At 47.6% G+C, this 19,967-nt stretch overlaps 1 protein-coding gene across 2 annotated transcripts; it reads right to left on the reverse strand.

Moving 5' to 3' along the window:
- Nucleotides 1-3,127: 3,127 nt before the first annotated feature.
- On the reverse strand, nt 3,128-11,971 carry LOC146379805 (GTPase IMAP family member 7-like). Of its 2 annotated transcripts, none has more exons than XM_084941208.1 (2): nt 11,953-11,971; nt 3,128-3,963 (listed from the first exon to the last, which is right to left on the reverse strand). In XM_084941208.1, exons 1-2 carry the CDS (start codon nt 11,969-11,971, stop codon nt 3,128-3,130), a joined length of 855 nt encoding a protein of 284 aa, XP_084797334.1. The 2 variants fall into 2 exon arrangements, with proteins under 2 accessions (XP_084797334.1, XP_084797333.1); XM_084941207.1 differs by having other exon boundaries at nt 3,128-3,966.
- Between the last annotated feature and the right edge of the window lie 7,996 nt (nt 11,972-19,967).

Below are 19,967 nucleotides of genomic sequence, written 5' to 3' on the forward strand. Positions count from 1 at the left end.
GTGTGGTCAGGAGCTTTTTTGTCTTGATGTCTTGATGTCAGTGGCTTCTATCTCCTCCTTTGGCCAGCCTATTACCCCAGCAGGGTACCTGATCACGGGCAGGACGTAGGTGTTGATAGCCCGGATCTTGTTCTTACCGTCCAGCTGACTCCTCAGGACTTGCCTGACCCTCTGCAGGTACTTGGTGGGGACAGAGCATCTCCTTGGTAGATCCCGCACTTGATGGTGACTTGTGCTATGGGCTTGAGGTTGGCCTCCAGTGTTGTCCACCACATCTCCATTGAGTTCCTGATGAAGGCTCTCAGGGTCCTGTTGATCTTATATAGTTCTAGGCATTCCAGGATCCAGGTGTGGGGCATTGAGTCATAGGCCTTCTTGTAATCAATCCAGGCAGTGCACAGGTTGGTCGGCCTGGTCCTGCAGTCTCGGCTGACTGCTTGGTCTACCAGTAGCTGGTGTTTTGTGCATCTGGTATTCCTGCCCATCCCTTTCTGTGCCCCGCTCATGTATTGTGCCTGTTCATCTTACCCGCTATGATGCCTGACAGGAGCTTCCATGTGGTGCTGAGACAGGTCATTGGTCGGTAGTTGGAGGGGACCGGTCCCTTCTGGGGGTCCTTGAAGATCAGGACTGTCTGGCCTTTGGTTAGCCATTCTGGGTGTCTCTCCTCAACTAGCAGCTGGTTCATTTGTGCTGCCAGGTGCTCGTGGAGTGCAGTCAGCTTCTTCAGCCAGTAGGCATGAACCATGTCAGGGCCTGGTGCTGTCCAACTCTTCATACTGGAGACCCTTTCTTGGATGTCTGCCACTGTCATGGTTACTGGACCTGTTCAGGGAGGTTGCTGTGGTCTGCCCTCAGATCCTCAGGCCATGCTCTGCTGAAACATGACTCGCTGCCAAATAGAAGTTTTAATAGGAAAAGTCAACCACACAGAATCCAGTTAAAACTGTCTGGATCAGTGCCGTGAACACGGTGAGCTGGTATGTTTGCCTTCTTCTGTGTCACGCTGACATTTCTGAACATGTTCAGTTATTTTTAGGAATCAGATCTCTGTTCTCCTCGTGTGTGTTTTGATTGTGTTGTTTTCTGTTCTTTGTTGTTGTTATATTGTCTGTGAAGGTTCTCAGTCATTCAGGTCATCGTAGTCTAAGGAGCTTGGAAAGAAAAGCGTCTGGACTTCTTTAAGTTTCTTGAAGAAGTTTCACCTCTCAGCCTAAATGGCAAACTTATCCTTTCTGTCTTCCCTGGTTTGCCATTCCTGGACTGAGAAGAGAATGGAAACCTCCACACTGAAGTTTACCTGAAACCCACACACACGGACCAGTACCTCCTCTTTGACTCCCACAAAACTGCAAAACACAAACTTAACAGTGTGGTGTATGCTGTACAGTGCAGCGAGGAATGCCCAGACCTCTACACTGGAGAGACCAAACAGCCACTTCACAAGCGCATGGCACAACACAGAAGAGCCACCTCCACAGGACAAGACTCAGCGGTCCATCTGCATCTAAAGGTCAAAGGTCACTCTTTGAGGATGCCAATGTTCACATTTTGGACAGAGAGGACAGATGGTTTGAAAGAGGAGAGAAAGAAGCATCTATGTCCACTGTGAGCGACCATCTTTGAACAGAGGCGGGGGTTTACGACACCAACTGTCTGCCATCTATAATCCAGTTTTGAGTTCCCTCCCCAGACGCCTTAACGCCCACTCACATCCTGGGCCATCTGACCTCAGGACATCACATGATAAGGTGGGGCCAGGTTTCACAATGAACACACCTGAAACCCTGGCTGATTGGGACCCACACCCAGTTTCACACCTTGGCTCATGTGATTAGAGGATCATCAGGGGTCCTTTGTCCCTCTGTGGGGGGAAACTCCCACTGGGTTTAAATGTGGGACTCTCCACCATTTGACCTTAGAACTGAAGAAGCTTCTCGGATGAGAGGTGAAACGTCTTCAAGCAACTTAAAGAAGTCCAGGCGCTTTTCTTTTCAGGCTCCTGAGACTTGTTGTTGTATTATTTTAGCATGTTCAAGAAAAACAAACAAACAACCATCAGTTTTTAAACAATCTTTTCGTTTATTAAAGGGAAAGGTAATCCAAACGTACCTGGCCCTGTGTGAGAATGTGCTGCTGATTCTTCTTTCAAGTTCTCAGGGAAGACTAAGAAACCTACAGTGAAAAATATGACATTTTCTGAAGAGTTCAGTTTCTCTGCCACACCCACGCCCGATTACTGCCACACCTGCTGAAGCACAGGTCTGGTCGGGGTTACAGGAATGTTCCTCAGGCTGTGGCACTCCAGAGAACCACAGTGAGAACCACAGTTATCCACACATGGAGGAAACAGTGCTGATAGTTTGTTTGACGGTCTGAAAAATGCTTGTCTGCTAAATATGAAAAATGAAATCAGGAAGGAGGAAAACACTGTCTCACAGGTTCACTGCACAGAATGTGTTTATGAAGTAATCACAGCAATACAGATGATAACAATATTTATAAACACCTGAACACATCATATACCAACATTTATTGATATTTGCATCATTTAAGTGTAAGTATTTATTATACTTTAAAGTTAAAGAAAATATTGTTTTCAAACTTTGCATTTGTGAACAGTATTTTATTTTTAATCAGTTTGTGACTGGAGACCATGTCAGAACCTCTGAGCTCGTCCTGAGCAAAGCTGCTGCTAATCCAACCTGCTCTCTAAGGTCTGGGCATGTCCGACTGGGAGGAGGTCATGGAAGTCCATCTCAGCTAGCTTGGGGATGCTACAGCTTTTCCTCCAGACCGTCAGGAGGATGTAGCTGGGATAGAGAGGTGTGGCAGTCTCTGTACAGACCAGACTCTGTCCCTGAGACCTGGACCAGCACGAGTCAGATGGATCAAAGGTTTGTGTTAAATATAGAAAATTCAGGAAAATGTTTTATTTAAGCAATGGAGGAAAAAGCTCGTTACCCAGGAACCAAAGATGTTCAGGAGATCCGTGTGTATACAGGCTCATGTTATACAGCTCTTAGATGACGTATTACACAATATGATAAATTACCGTGGACTAACAGTTCTTGTGTGTGCCATTAATGACCAATAATTATCAAAATGTGATCAAACGTTCTTTATTTTATTGTGTGGCACATTTTTTCTCCTTTGCTGCTACGACTGCTGCTCCCAGTGCTGCTCCCAGTGCTGCTCCCACTGGCCCTAAAATACTCCCGATGCCCGCTCCTATCCCAGCAGCCCTCAGGATCTTGTTCTTCGTCTGTGCCTTTTTTCTCGCTTCTTCTTCTCCCATGTCTGGATTTTGTCTCAGAAGTCGTTCCATCTCTTCTCTGATGGCTCTCTCAGCTTCCTGCAGCATGTCATTGGTGTAGTATGTTGCTCCATTTCTCTGAACCATGGTGTTGATCTTCTCCAGCAGCTCTTTGACCTGAGAGCGATCCTCACTCCTGTTGTTAAAAACATGATATCTTCCTCCGCACTGATTGATGAAGCGATGCAGAGGCCGATTTCCACTGATTGATTTGTCGATGTCGATTCCGTTTGGCAGATTGTCTCCATACGTGAACAAGACTATGGTGTAACAGGCTGCATCCACCCCAAATATCTTCTGAAGGATTTTAATCGTTTCTTCTTCTGCTTTTGTAAACCTGCCGATCTGGATCACAACCAGGAACACGTGAGGACCGGGAGCAACAAAGGAGACGCATTTAACGATCTCCGTCTTCACCTGCTCCTGAGTCAGTAGGGTGTCAAACAGACCCGGAGTGTCAACTACATCCAGGATGTGACCATCCACCTGCCCTGTTACTTTGCGACACCCAACTATTGATGAAGAAAAAGAAGTTATAGACTCAAAGGCTTTTTTTCCTAAGATGGTGTTTCCTGATGCACTCTTCCCAACTCCAGTTTTCCCAACAAGCACAATCCTCAGGTGTGGGAACTCATCTCTCACTGCATCTCCTGGAGAACATAAACAGACAGCGTTAGTGGGACTCCCAGGTCATCACACAGGTCATCACACAGGTCATCACGCAGGTCATCACGCAGGTCATCACAGAGGTCATCACACAGGTCATCACAGAGGTCATCACAGAGGTCATCACACAGGTCATCACAGAGGTCATCACACAGGTCATCACAGAGGTCATCACACAGGTCATCACAGAGGTCATCACGCAGGTCATCACACAGGTCATCACAGAGGTCATCACACAGGTCATCACAGAGGTCATCACAGAGGCGCTCTCCAGCAGCGTGTCAGTGTCCCGCTCCCTCCCCTCACTCAGGATGGCCCCGCCCCTCCCTGAGCCTGGTTCTGCTGGAGGTTTCTTCCTGTTAAAAGGGAGTTTTTCCTTCCCACTGTTGCTCATAGTGCTTGCTTATAGGGGGTCACATGATTGTTGGGGTTTCTCTGATTTATTGTAGGTTAATTGGCTGAAAAGATTTTACACTGTTCGGGATATTAAAATCTTAATCACACGTCTCGTTATTTCCTTATTTTAAGTATGGAAACTTTCCACAATCGCTGTTCAGCATAAGCTCCGTCTCCCCTCACTGTTGGTCACATGCAGAGGGAAACCTTGGGTTTATTTAAGAGGACCCAAACACAGACGCTCGAGGCAGGAAGTAAGTTCAATCAAATACAAGCCGTTTATTGGAGGCTGGAAAAACATGAGAAACAAAGGCAAAGTAAGACAAAAATGAAATAAACTTAAACCTAAACGTGGGAAAAACTAAGTAAAGATCTAAGTATCAAAGAACTACAGACCATGAACATCATGAGGTGACCAGACACGGGTAGGAGAAAGGAGAAAGGAAGACTGGTGACCTAAATACACAGAAGCGCAGTGAGGAACACAGCTGATACAAACGAACGTGACGCCACGGGGGAAGAAAAACTAAACACACTGAACATGGAGACACAAGATTGTCAAAATACAACAGGAAAAACTCAGACGTAGACTGACACATGAGCTGGACACAGGAGGAAACACAGATGAGAGGGAGCGAGGGAGCACGAGAGAAGGGACATGACCGGCAGGGAAGCCGTGGAACAACACACAGGAAGGGGAGACGTGACATCACGACACACAGGGAGGGGAGACGTGACATCAAGACACACAGGAAGGAGAGACGTGACATCACCACACACAGAAGGAGAGACGTGACATCACGACACACAGGGAGGGGAGACGTGACATCACGACACACAGGAAGGAGAGACGTGACATCACCACACACAGAAGGAGAGACGTGACATCACGACACACAGGGAGGGGAGACGTGACATCACGACACATAGAAGGAGAGACGTGACATCACGACACACAGGGAGGGGAGACGTGACATCACGACACACAGGGAGGTGAGACGTGACATCACGACACACAGGGAGGGGAGACGTGACATCACGACACACAGGAAGGTGAGACGTGACATCACGACACACAGAAGGAGAGACGTGACATCACGACACACAGGGAGGGGAGACGTGACATCACGACACACAGAAGGAGAGACGTGACATCACGACACACAGGGAGGGGAGACGTGACATCACGACACACAGGAAGGTGAGACGTGACATCACCACACACAGGAATGGGAGACGTGACATCACGACACACAGGGAGGGGAGACGTGACATCACGACACACAGGAAGGTGAGACGTGACATCACCACACACAGGAATGGGAGACGTGACATCACCACACACAGAAGGGGAGACGTGACATCACCACACACAGAAGGGGAGACGTGACATCACCACACACAGGGAGGGGAGACGTGACATCACCACACACAGGGAGGGGAGACGTGACATCACGACACACAGGAAGGAGAGACGTGACATCACCACACACAGAAGGAGAGACGTGACATCACGACACACAGGGAGGGGAGACGTGACATCACGACACATAGAAGGAGAGACGTGACATCACGACACACAGGGAGGGGAGACGTGACATCACGACACACAGGGAGGGGAGACGTGACATCACGACACACAGAAGGAGAGACGTGACATCACGACACACAGGGAGGGGAGACGTGACATCACCACACACAGGAAGGTGAGACGTGACATCACCACACACAGGTAGGTGAGACGTGACATCACCACACACAGGAATGGGAGACGTGACATCATCACACACAGGGAGGGAGAGACGTGACATCACCACACACAGAAGGGGAGACGTGACATCACCACACACAGGGAGGGGAGACGTGACATCACGACACACAGGGAGGGGAGACGTGACTTCACGACACACAGGGAGGAGAGACGTGACATCACGACACACAGGAAGGTGAGACGTGACATCACGACACACAGGGAGGGGAGACGTGACATCACGACACACAGGGAGGGGAGACGTGACATCACGACACACAGGGAGGGGAGACGTGACTTCACGACACACAGGGAGGAGAGACGTGACATCACGACACACAGGAAGGTGAGACGTGACATCACGACACACAGGGAGGGGAGACGTGACATCACGACACACAGGGAGGGGAGACGTGACATCACCACACACAGGGAGGGGAGACGTGACATCACCACACACAGGGAGGGGAGACGTGACATCACCACACACAGAAGGAGAGACGTGACATCACGACACACAGGAAGGAGAGACGTGACATCACCACACACAGGAAGGGGAGACGTGACATCACCACACACAGGGAGGGGAGACGTGACATCACGACACACAGAAGGAGAGACGTGACATCACGACACAAAGGGAGGGGAGACGTGACATCACCACACACAGGGAGGGGAGACGTGACATCACCACACACAGGGAGGTGAGACGTGACATCACGACACACAGACAGGGGAGACGTGACATCACGACACACAGAAGGAGAGACGTGACATCACGACACACAGGGAGGTGAGACGTGACATCACGACACACAGACAGGGGAGACATGACATCACCACACACAGGGAGGGGAGACGTGACATCACCACACACAGGGAGGTGAGACGTGACATCACGACACACAGAAGGAGAGACGTGACATCACGACACACAGGAAGGGGAGACGTGACATCACGACACACAGACAGGGGAGACGTGACATCACGACACACAGAAGGAGAGACGTGACATCACGACACACAGACAGGGGAGACGTGACATCACGACACACAGGAAGGTGAGACGTGACATCACGACACACAGGAAGGTGAGACGTGACATCACCACACACAGGAAGGGGAGACGTGACATCACCACACACTGGGAGGGGAGACGTGACATCACCACACACAGGAAGGTGAGACGTGACATCACCACACACAGGTAGGTGAGACGTGACATCACCACACACAGGAATGGGAGACGTGACATCACCACACACAGGGAGGGGAGACGTGACATCACCACACACAGGAAGGTGAGACGTGACATCACCACACACAGGTAGGTGAGACGTGACATCACCACACACAGGGAGGGGAGACGTGACATCACCACACATAGAAGGGGAGACGTGACATCACCACACACAGAAGGGGAGACGTGACATCACGACACACAGACAGGGGAGACGTGACATCACGACACACAGAAGGAGAGACGTGACATCACGACACACAGACAGGGGAGACGTGACATCACCACACACAGGGAGGGGAGACGTGACATCACCACACACAGAAGGGGAGACGTGACATCACGACACACAGGAAGGGGAGACGTGACATCACGACACACAGACAGGGGAGACGTGACATCACGACACACAGAAGGAGAGACGTAACATCACGACACACAGACAGGGGAGACGTGACATCACGACACACAGGAAGGTGAGACGTGACATCACCACACACAGGAAGGGGAGACGTGACATCACCACACACAGGAAGGGGAGACGTGACATCACCACACACAGGTAGGTGAGACGTGACATCACCACACACAGGAATGGGAGACGTGACATCACCACACACAGAAGGGGAGACGTGACATCACCACACACAGGGAGGGGAGACGTGCCATAACCACACACAGGGAGGGGAGACGTGACATCACGACACACAGGGAGGAGAGATGTGACATCACGATACACAGGAAGGGGAGACGTGACATCACGACACACAGGGAGGGGAGACGTGACATCACGACACACAGGGAGGGGAGACGTGACATCACGACACACAGGGAGGGGAGACGTGACATCACCACACACAGGGAGGGGAGACGTGACATCACCACACACAGGGAGGGGAGACGTGACATCACCACACACAGGGAGGGGAGACGTGACATCACGACACACAGGGAGGGGAGACGTGACATCACGACACACAGGGAGGGGAGACGTGACATCACGACACACAGACAGGGGAGACGTGACATCACGACACACAGACAGGGGAGACGTGACATCACCACACACAGAAGGAGAGACGTGACATCACCACACACAGAAGGAGAGACGTGACATCACCACACACAGGGAGGGGAGACGTGACATGACGACACACAGGGAGGGGAGACGTGACATGACGACACACAGAAGGAGAGACGTGACATCACGACACACAGGAAGGGGAGACGTGACATCACCACACACAGGGAGGTGAGACGTGACATCACGACACACAGGAAGGTGAGACGTGACATCACGACACACAGGAAGGGGAGACGTGACATCACCACACACAGGGAGGGGAGACGTGACATCACGACACACAGGAAGGGGAGACGTGACATCACCACACACAGAAGGAGAGACGTGACATCACGACACACAGAAGGAGAGACGTGACATCACGACACACAGAAGGAGAGACGTGACATCACGACACACAGGAAGGGGAGACGTGACATCACCACACACAGGGAGGGGAGACGTGACATCACCACACACAGGAAGGTGAGACGTGACATCACCACACACAGGGAGGGCAGACGTGACATCACGATACACAGGAAGGGGAGACGTGACATCACCACACACAGGGAGGGGAGACGTGACATCACCACACACAGGAAGGTGAGACGTGACATCACGACACACAGGGAGGGGAGACGTGACATCACGACACACAGGGAGGGGAGACGTGACATCACCACACACAGGAAGGTGAGACGTGACATCACGACACACAGGGAGGGGAGACGTGACATCACGATACACAGGGAGGGGAGACGTGACATCACGACACACAGGAAGGTGAGACGTGACATCACGACACACAGGGAGGGGAGACGTGACATCACCACACACAGGAAGGGGAGACGTGACATCACGACACACAGGGAGGGGAGACGTGACATCACCACACACAGGAAGGGGAGACGTGACATCACGACACACAGGGAGGGGAGACGTGACATCACCACACACAGGAAGGGGAGACGTGACATCACGACACACAGAAGGAGAAACGTGACATCACGACACACAGGAAGGTGAGACGTGACATCACGACACATAGGGAGGGGAGACGTGACATCACCACACACAGGAAGGGGAGACGTGACATCACGACACACAGAAGGAGAAACGTGACATCACGACACACAGGAAGGTGAGACGTGACATCACGACACATAGGGAGGGGAGACGTGACATCACGATACACAGGAAGGGGAGACGTGACATCACGATACACAGGAAGGGGAGACGTGACATCACGACACACAGGAAGGTGAGACGTGACATCACGACACACAGGGAGGGGAGACGTGACATCACGACACACAGGGAGGGGAGACGTGACATCACGACACACAGGGAGGGGAGACGTGACATCACGACACACAGGAAGGGGAGACGTGACATCACGACACACAGGGAGGGGAGACGTGACATCACGACACACAGGAAGGGGAGACGTGACATCACAACAGGACAGCAGGAAAATGGAAATATAACTAAACAATAAAGAGAACACGATACTCAAAAAATAGAAAACCCAAATTTTACTACACGCCAAAAAACACCATAAACTAAAAGGCTGGGTCACATGACCCAGGTCCATGACACCACTCTTCCAGCGGATCCAGCTGTTGATGTGCTCTTGCAATATAAAGCCGACTGTTGTTGTGATTTGGCTATATACAAATACACTGAATTGAATTGACAGTATGCAGATTTAGGGCTGTAGTGACCGTTGGACACTGTCTGTGCATTTCAGGCAGAGATACAAGACACTGACTCAGTGATCCGCCTCAGCAGGATCTACAGCGAGGATATCATGATGTCATACAGAGTGGGTAAGTGTGGGCGAATAGTTGCAAAGAGAGCGACAGTGATCTGGACTGCAGGGGTGGATCTACCAGTGGCACGATACAGGACACACAATTAAATAGAAACATGACCTTTTTTGTAAATAAAAGATATTTTAATACCTTCTTCAGTTTGTGGTCTGCTGCTGGAAAGAGATGCGTTGGGTCAGTGAAACAGTATAAATGGAAGCGCTGCACAGACTAAATAATCGACTCGATCTTTGAGGAAACAAAGAGAAGTGTGGGAGCGATGAACTGACTGGACATGTGGGGACAACTTGTGGAAGAAGACACAGGTAAGACTACTGTGGGCGGGGCATATAAATACCAAGGTGGGAAAAACCCACAGTGTGTTTCGGTTAAAAAGGGCTCCTCTGAACGCTCTTCCTCACTGAGAACCAAAACAGAACCTCAAACGTATTCAGCCGAAGAACGACATCAATGCAGAGCTGTGGCTTCTGAGGTATCTGGAATATTTTCTGCTTTCCTGTAAAACTCCAGGGAATGCAGGAAGCTTGCTCCGAGCTTGCAGGAACCTACAGTCAAACTGGCTGAACAGGATCAAAGGATTTCACCTGAGCTCAGTCTCACTCATCAGGTAAAGGCTGTGGACCGCAGTGAGCATCGATCAGTAAAAACAGTAGAGTTTGTACTTTACTGTCTGTGTGTGGTTTCTTCATGTCAGAACACCAACAGCTGCTCATTGTTGAGTTGTGACCATCAATATGAACACCTGTAACTTCATATTGTCAGGTCTGACACCAACCACAGGTTTTCTCAGCAGGAACAATCAAAGCCTTTGTTTTCCTGCAGACTGTGTAAAATAAATCTGTTTCCAGCTCTGCGTGGCAGGGCTGGCTATCGACGTCGACTTCTGCGTTCAATTTGATTGAATTCAGACTCAGACGGTCAGAAATATCTTATTTATTCATTTAGCAGTACTTATCCATATTTAATATCCAGATATTAAACCGAAGCTGACACTGTGAGACTTGATCAGAGGTCACAGCAGAGGCCTTTGTGTCAAAGTCACTGAGGATCAAACAGACACACATGAAGCAGATGTTCTGGCTTTTTATAGCAAATAACCTTAAAATATTCTGCAGTAGAACAAAAACTGAAGCAAACCATGAATCAACATGTGAACATGACCTGATGCTGCTGAAGGGAAGCAGAGTTACAGAGGTTTGTTACAGACACAGCTGAGCGTTTCCTCAGTGCTGAACAGCTTCAATGAGGCTTCCCTGTCGGAGGACGAAGAGCCGAACACAACAGCAGACTGGTGCATAATGAGCAGAGAATAATGCAGAAAACAGAGATTTGATGGTAAACTGGTCTGTGAGTACAGAGACAGAGCCGTGCAGGAAGTGGGATTTTATCGTGGTGGAAGCAAAACAGCCAAAGTGAATTCATGACGATGTTTATCATCATCCTCTTTTGCTGCTGCTTCAGTGAATTTTGGTCAGACTGATGAAACCTGCAGCATCAGAGTCAGTGAGCTGTCAGCTTTTAGCCCCGACGGCGTGTCCGTGCCGTCACACGGGACACAGAAATAACCAATCACAGTGCAGTTTAACATGTAGCTCTTGGTTTGTTTGTTTTTACTTTTTATCTAGATTGTATTTTATGATAGAAAGTTTGTCTAAACAGTAAATCAAAAGTTTTAAATGTACTTACGAGCTTTGGTGCCGGCCATGTTTGTGCTGCTCAGGATTACAAAGCTTACAAGCTGGCTGTAGTTAAACCTTTACTCAAAAAGCATCTCTAGACCCAGCAGTCTTAGCTAATTATAGGCCAATCTCCAACCTTCCTTTATATCAAACATCCTTGAAAGAGTAGTTGTCAAACAGCTAACAGATCATCTGCAGAGGAATGGTTTATTGAAGAGTTTCAGTCAGGTTTCAGAGCTCATCACAGCACAGAAACAGCTTTAGTGAAGGTTACAAATAGAGATGGCACGATACCACTTTTTTATGTCCGATACCGATACCATAAATTTGGATATCTGCCAATACCGATATGAATCCGATATAGTGTATTTTTTAATCAATAAAACGTTTTTTTAATATCTTGCTGCATTTTGTATAAGTTTATACTCACGTTTAAGTAAATAACAACACTAAAGCTATTCTGTTATACCTGTGTGTGAAAAAACACACTGCACCCAAAATATTTCATAGTTCAGCAACACTGATCAATCTAATAAACTTAAACCTGCTCCATCCTCCCTATTCTGGTATTTTAAAGAGTACTTAGCAGAAATATTAAGCAGCCTAACTAATAGGGCTGCAAACTCCCAGCAAAAAAAAAAATAGGGAACCACCCCCCACCCTCCACCCTCCACCTCATGATGCTTAATCGATGTAATCAAATTTAATTTGATGCAGGGGGAAAAATGCACAGAAATAAATTATTTTTCAAGAATAATTAAATAGATTCAACATCTTTCTTCAACAGAACTGCAGACTGCACAGATGGTACCTTCCCAAAGGAAAAAGTACTATAGCTTACTAGGGTATATTAGACTTAACAGTTACTATATACACTAATGGACTTCTATATATTTTACATCAGATTAAAACTTTGGGTGTAAGATTCAGATAATTATTTATTAAAAGCTCGACATTTTAAATGAGAATAAGAAAGAAAAGTATGTCTTTGTGCCCCCTTTTCCCTGTTCATGCCCTGTCGGCCCCCCTGGCTAAACTTTGCTAGATCCGCCCCTGCACAGTTACCAGCCGTCAGCTGCGTAGAAAAAGATCCTGGTGTAGAAAGAAATATTAAATAAATTCTAACAACAGCTGATCAAGCTTAATAGTGCTGCTGTTGTTCAGCCGCTGGTTTCCTCTTTCTGGTGAGAAGTGGGCCAAAAACTAAGAAGCGAGATGGACTCACGACAGAAAAGCCGATCAGCTGATCATTAAGCAGTTTCACGATTGAAGTAGCAGCAGGAGAGAGAGAGAGAGAGAGAGAGAGAGAGAGAGAGGCAGTTGCTCCATATATCGGTTGTTAAGCTTAACGCTAAAATGCTTTACAAACATTCAGAGATGAACTTACACACTTGCTTTACTTCTCTCTGGGAAAACTTCCTCGGAGATGAAATGCTGGTTTGGTAGCGAAGCTACAAATACACACAGCCGCTCTATCAAGTGATGCATACTGCTGCGATGTGCTACGGTTATGAGTCGAGTTACACCGTGTAGCAAGTTTTGTGAGGTGCTTTTTTGATATTTAATGGATCAGATTACATTTTTTATTTCTCGCCGATATCCGATCCAGTAATTTGGGTCAGTATCGGACCAATACCGATGCGTAATATCGGATCGGTCCATCTCTAGTTACAAATGATCTTCTTATGGCCTCTGACAGTGGACTCATCTCTGTGCTTGTCCTGCTAGACCTCAGTGCAGCGTTCGATACTGTCGACCATAATATATTTGTTTGTGACTTGAGCCTAGGCTAGTGTAAATGGCACCGGTGTGCACGGCTCGCCGTCCATGGCTGTTGGATCCACTTGTGGTCTGCGTGTTTTTATTGTGTTACGTTCTTAGTCTAGGCGAGTATTGAATGCAACAAGAAGTTGGCCCACTCACACACCACCCAAGCAAGAACACAAACAATAGTATCTTCTTAAAGTGCTAAGCAGCCATTTATTTTCTTCAGCAGTGAGCAGTGCCAAAAATAACAAACAAAACTCCCTAATGGTCCCTACGCTTTCCTACACAAAATGAAAACCAAACAAAAGACAATTCACTTACCTAACTTTCTACATGAAAAACAGGAGAAAACTTAATCAACAAAAATGGCTTCTCACGCCTACTAGGCTGCTGCAGTGAACAATATATACAAGGTGAACAAAATACACAATTGCTACTTTACAAATCTATTTACAGCTATTTACAAAATTAAGATACTGTCACCAGACACACACACACAGGGTTATACTTGCAAACTCACTTGGCACAGACACTCTATCAAAAAAAACGACTCAAAAGCTCATGCTATTTGTTGGATGGTGGAGGCTAGTAGAGAGGGGCAGGTGGCTGTCATCTGGTAGCTAAATACTGGAGGTGATTAGCCAATTATCCAATCCAAGGACAGGAAAACACTCCACCCAACTACTCAGCAGGCACGCCCAGGTGTCCAACTCCTAAAAGAGAAAAGGGGAAAAAACCCACAGCCATCCTCTGGTGGGAGGAGTCACGCATAAAACAACACACTGACAACATAATCATAACAATTGTTTTTGTCACTTTTATTGAACCACGCTGACTCTCTACTGACCTACGATCGTGAAACTCTGTTAAATATTCAACTTGCCACAGAGAATTTGAAAGGACTAGCGTTGATGGACAGGACTTTTTTCCACCTCCGCTACTATATGGGTTACTGGATCACCTGGATTACAGCCCTACCCCATCTCATAAGAAGAAGCGCTTTAAACGTCGGAGAAAACGCAGCAGGCTGTGAGTGAAATTGAAATTATATTTAGCTCTTTCATCTGGCAGAGACAGAACAGTTTCCCAATGCACTCTGGCGGAAATCCGACCTTTGCACCGGCGTTTTGTCTCTCGTCGCTTCCTGGAACCTATTGCTACCTGGCTGGTACCTGCACCTCTAAGACTCAGGCAGTGTAAACCCAAGGCCAGCCCTTGGCTAACCGATTTTACTCGAGCCATTAGAAGAGAATGTAGGAGATGTGAAAGACGATGGAAAAAGGACAGGCTGTGCGTCTCTCTGGAAGCTCTTAAGACGAGCTGGAAAGCTTATCAGAGGGCAGTAAAGACCGCCAAAAACTCCTATTTTTCACAACTTATTGCTGTTAATTCACATAACCCTCGTGTTCTGTATAATACCATTAATTCTGTACTGAATGCAGAGGATCGTGTTCTTTTGCAGTCTTCTGAGGTTATGTGTAATAGGTTTCTTAATTTCTTTGTGGATAAGGTTGCCAGTTTGAGACCCTCCACTTTATCTTGCCCGGCTGTGCATGTTCCCTGTTTAAATTAATTGTTCTACCTGAACTCGAGAAGCTTGTGTTAACTGCTAACCCGTGTGGTTCTCCGAATGATGTCGCTCATCCCCGTTTTCTGAAAGAGGTGTTTCCTACTGTTGGACCACATATTCTGAACCTAATCAATACCAGCCTCTTGTCAGTACCAAGCGAGTTTAAGCATGCAGTTATTCATCCCTTACTTAAGAAGCCAGGCTCAGATATTTCAGTAATGTCAAACTTTAGACCCATCTCTAAATTTCTTTTTCTGAGTAAGATCTTGGAAAAGGTTGTTCACACTCAGCTGATGGATTATCTAAACAACTCTCAAATGTTTGAAGTTTTTCAGTCCGGCTTTAAGCCGTTTCATAGCACAGAGACAGCTCTCATAAAGGTTATGAACGATATCCTGGTAGCGACGGACTGTGGTAAACACGTAGTGCTTATACTGCTAGATATAACTGCTGCATTTGACACAGTGGATCACGACCTGCTGATCTCTCGATTACAGCTTTGTGTGGGCATTTCTGGCTTGGCACTCCTGTGGATAAAATCATATCTCTCCAACAGGAGCTTCAGTGTTAAGTTGGGCTCGTCATCGTCCTCTGTGGCCCCTCTGCCGTGGGGTGTACCACAGGGATCTATTCTTGGGCCATTACTGTTTTCATCTCCTGCCACTGGGTGCGATCTTTCGTAATCACAAAGTTTCATTTAATAACAATAATAATGATAATAATAAATTTTATTTATGAGCGCCTTTCAAGTCACCCAAGGACACTTTAAAATAGGATAAAACGGGTTAGGGTTAGGCGCGCCAGACATGCGCGCCAGCATTCAGTCTTCCATTTCATTTATATGCTGATGATTGCCAGCTTCATTTTCCTTTCAGTCGTTCTGATAGCTCCCCAATTAGACTCCTGCTTGATTGCCTTAGTGATGTTAAGTCATGGATGGCTCAAAACTTTTTAAATTTTAATGAACGTAAAATGGAAGCAATTCTGTTCGGCCCGAATCGTTCCTCTGATATCCCTGATGTTGTCCTTGCTGCTCTGACCCCTCACCTGAAGAGCTCGATTACCAATCTTGGGTTAAAAATCGACTCTGCACTTACTTTTGATGGCCACGTGAATGGGGTGGTGAAATCGTCATTCTATCATCTCAGGCGTCTGTCGAAGGTTAAACCTTTTCTTTCAAGGCGTGACTTGGAGACTGTTATCCACGCTTTTATAACCTCACGCTTGGATTATTGTAACTCCCTTTTAAAAGGGGTTGGACCGGGCACTCTGACACGCCTGCAACTAGTCCAGAATGCTGCGGCACGGTTTTTATCTGGTAGAAGGAAATTTGAGCACATTACTCCGGTTCTGGCCTCCCTGCACTGGCTTCCAATTGAATTTAGGATTCATTTTAAAGTTCTTTTATTGGTTTTTAAATCTTTAAATGGTCTGGCACCTGCATATTTGTCTGATTTGCTGAGGCCCTATGTCCCCGCTCGTTCCTTCCGGTCAGCTGAGCAGCTGTGGCTCTCAGTCCCCAAATCACGGCTGAAACTGAGAGGAGACTGAGAGTTCTCTATCGTGGCTCCTGAGCTTTGGAATAATCTTCTTCTTCACATTAGGCGATCGACATCAGTGCTGGTTTTTAAATCCAGATTGAAAACGCATTTTTATTCACTGGCTTTTGACTCAGTGGTTGACTGACTTGTATTTACTTATATTTTATTGTTTTCGCTATGTTTATTATTTTATCGTATTTATTATTCTTATGGTATCTATTATGTTTCTATTGTTCAGCACTTTGGTCAGCCTTGTATGTTTTTAAAGTGCTATATAAATAAACGATGATGATGATGATGATGCTGTCGGCTCGGCTGAGGAGATCCAGCGTCCCCGCCTTCTCTTACCTCATCTTCGTTGCGGTGGAGCGAATCCGCGGAGCGAATCCGGCCATTGAAACAGGTTCCCTGGATGGCTGTCACCAGTCTGATGGACCCTACCAGGATTGCTCTGGTTAACGCTAAGTCGTTAGCAAATAAAACGTTCATATTGAAGGATTTCTTCACTTCTCATAATCTGGATTTCCTCTGTGTGACAGAAACCTGGCTAAGTGACGGTGAGTTAAGCGCTTTCTCAGAACTATTACCGTCAAACTGTTCGTATTTTAACTCACCGAGGACTACGGGCCGAGGTGGAGGAGTGGCAGCAGTTTACAAAAATACTTTTCACTGTCGCCAACTGTCACCTGTCACTTTCTCCAGTTTGGAACTGAATATGTTTGAGCTTGGTAGCAGTCATCCTGTTCTTTGTGCGGTTTTTCTGCTCTTGCTCTTGATGAAGGCGGTCGCACTTTTCTCCTCCTCCTCCTCTCTCTTATCTTCCCTGCTTAGCCTCTTGTGTCCTCGTCTAGTCTCGTGTTTTTTGTATTACTTTTCCCTGGAACAGTCTCTCACAGTCTGTTCTCTAAAACCTAAAAGAGGAATTATGGATTGGATCAACTGGTCCCTAAATGCAATCGACACCCCTTTCTCAACGAGAAGTTTGGGCTCGGCTGAGCCTGAGTGCTGAAGATATCTACCTATTCAGAACCATGGTAACAGGGTTTTGGCTGATCGCAGCTGGCTTGGCCCTGACTTATCGGAGAATTAAGAAAGAACCGGCTGTTCAAACCCCCACAAGGCTGCCCGCTGGGATTGGAACGATGGGAGAGGCGTGAGTTTCTCAAAATGGGCTCATTGAGTGTAGCACGGATAAGATCTTGGAAATGGTAAATGGCCTGTATTTATATAGCGCTTTTAATGAAGCTACGGGCTACGGCTGCTGTTAATACTCAGAATAAGATCTCTGAGTGCAGACTGGATACATCTCGGGGAGGCACACTGCCGTGAGTTCTCAGAATCGGCTCCTTGAGCACATGAAATGACAACATCACAGAACGCAAGTATGGCGAAGCTCGCGGCTCTCCAACGGGAGAGTGAGAGACCAGTGTTGGACTGTAGAACTGCTTTGAAATTCATATGAGCTGTTCGCACTAAAGTAAAAACCACCATCACTTCATGCGGATACCCTCTCGGCGCCAGCTGCAGTCGCAAGGCTGGAGCTGAACAACACCACCCTGATAACGACTGTGTTGAGTCTCTTCTTCCCATTCCATGCAAGGCCACCTGGGTTGGCTGGAAGACTGTTTACTTAGCCTAGCAGGGCGAAGGACACTGTCTCAGCTGAACTCTGGACACACACACACACACACATACATATACACTGATATGCACACACTCATCCCCCTCCCTTTCCAAACGCCTTCGACGCTTATTCCCTTCCGATGCTGACGGTGGATCTAGGAGACCAGCGGACGCAGGCCCGGATGTGCTGTCTAAATCGGCTGTCTCTCACCCTTTACCCCCCCCTGCTGCTTGTCATGTGTTTCTTTGGTGTATTAAGAGTTTTTTATGTGCAGAGGTGTTTTTTCTGTTCTCAAACTGATCTCCCTGTTGGAGCTCAGTCTGGGGGGAGTTATTTTTTTCTCCTTATCTTTCCTCATGTGGTGCATTTTCCATTGTTATACCTCTCTGACCTGTCTTCCCCATGTGATGTTTTGTGTCATGTATGTATGGTCGGAGGGTAAGATGGCGCCGCCATTGCGTGCAATAGGTTGGCAGGTTTATGAAAGTGGCATTTCTGGTAAAAAAAAAACCTACTAAGTAAAAAACTACATTTTCTGCGAAAATGACATCACTTCCGGTTTCGGGCAGGTAATGGCGGACATGCGATTGTTCGCGCTGACATCTATTCCAATGTAGGACGTGTTACGAACAGCTGATCGGATCGGCAAAGCGTGTTTGTGTTTTTGTTCCTGCAAGCGCTTTGATGCAGTTTTTGCAAAGCTATATGTGGAAGGAAACCGTGACCGAGGACAAGCTGATGGCATGAGATGTAAGTACAACTCCTCTGGATTCATATGCAAAAAAAATTATTGTGCTAGCTTACGTGGTTCAGGTTCTACAGGGATTTAAAAATAGTTACGCAAAATGGAGCGTACCCGCGCCGACCGGCTTTAAAGGGTTAAAGTACAATCCTTAATGTTTTCTGTGTGTGTGTGTGTGTGTGTGTGTGTGTGTGTGGTGGGGGGGCGCCAGAGGGAGTGTTTGCCCAGGGCGCCAAACAGGCTAGGACCGCCACTCGGTGGAAGAACAGTCTAAACACAGTCGTTATCAACAAATGCAGCATATGTGCAGCTCTGGAGGCCAGGATTACTGAATTGGAGACTCGGCTTCGCACCCTTCATTCACCCGTAGCTAGCCAGGCCCCTGTAGCTGGTGCAGCCGAAGATAGCGTAGGCCCCGCTAGCTGATCCCCGGCAGACCCCAAGCAGCTGGGGAAAGAGGGCGGCTGGGTGACGGTGAGGAGGAAGCATAGTGCTAAACAGAAGCCCCAGGTACACCACCAACCCGTTCATGTGTCTAACCGTTTTTCCCCACTCGGTGACACACCCGCCGGGGGTCAAACTCTGGTAATTGGTGATTCTGATCTCAGACACGTGAAGCTAGAGACACCGGCAACCATAGTCAATTGTCTTCCAGGGGCCAGAGCAGGCGACATTGAAGGAAATTTAAAACTGCTGGCTAAGGGTAAACGTAAATTCAGTAAAATCATAATTCACGTCGGCAGTAATGACACCCGGTTACGCCAATCGGAGGTCACTA

The sequence above is a fragment of the Perissodus microlepis genome, chromosome 10 (genome assembly GCF_051167445.1).
Source record: "Perissodus microlepis isolate ML-2025 ecotype Zambia chromosome 10, ASM5116744v1, whole genome shotgun sequence".
NCBI lineage: Eukaryota > Metazoa > Chordata > Actinopteri > Cichliformes > Cichlidae > Perissodus > Perissodus microlepis.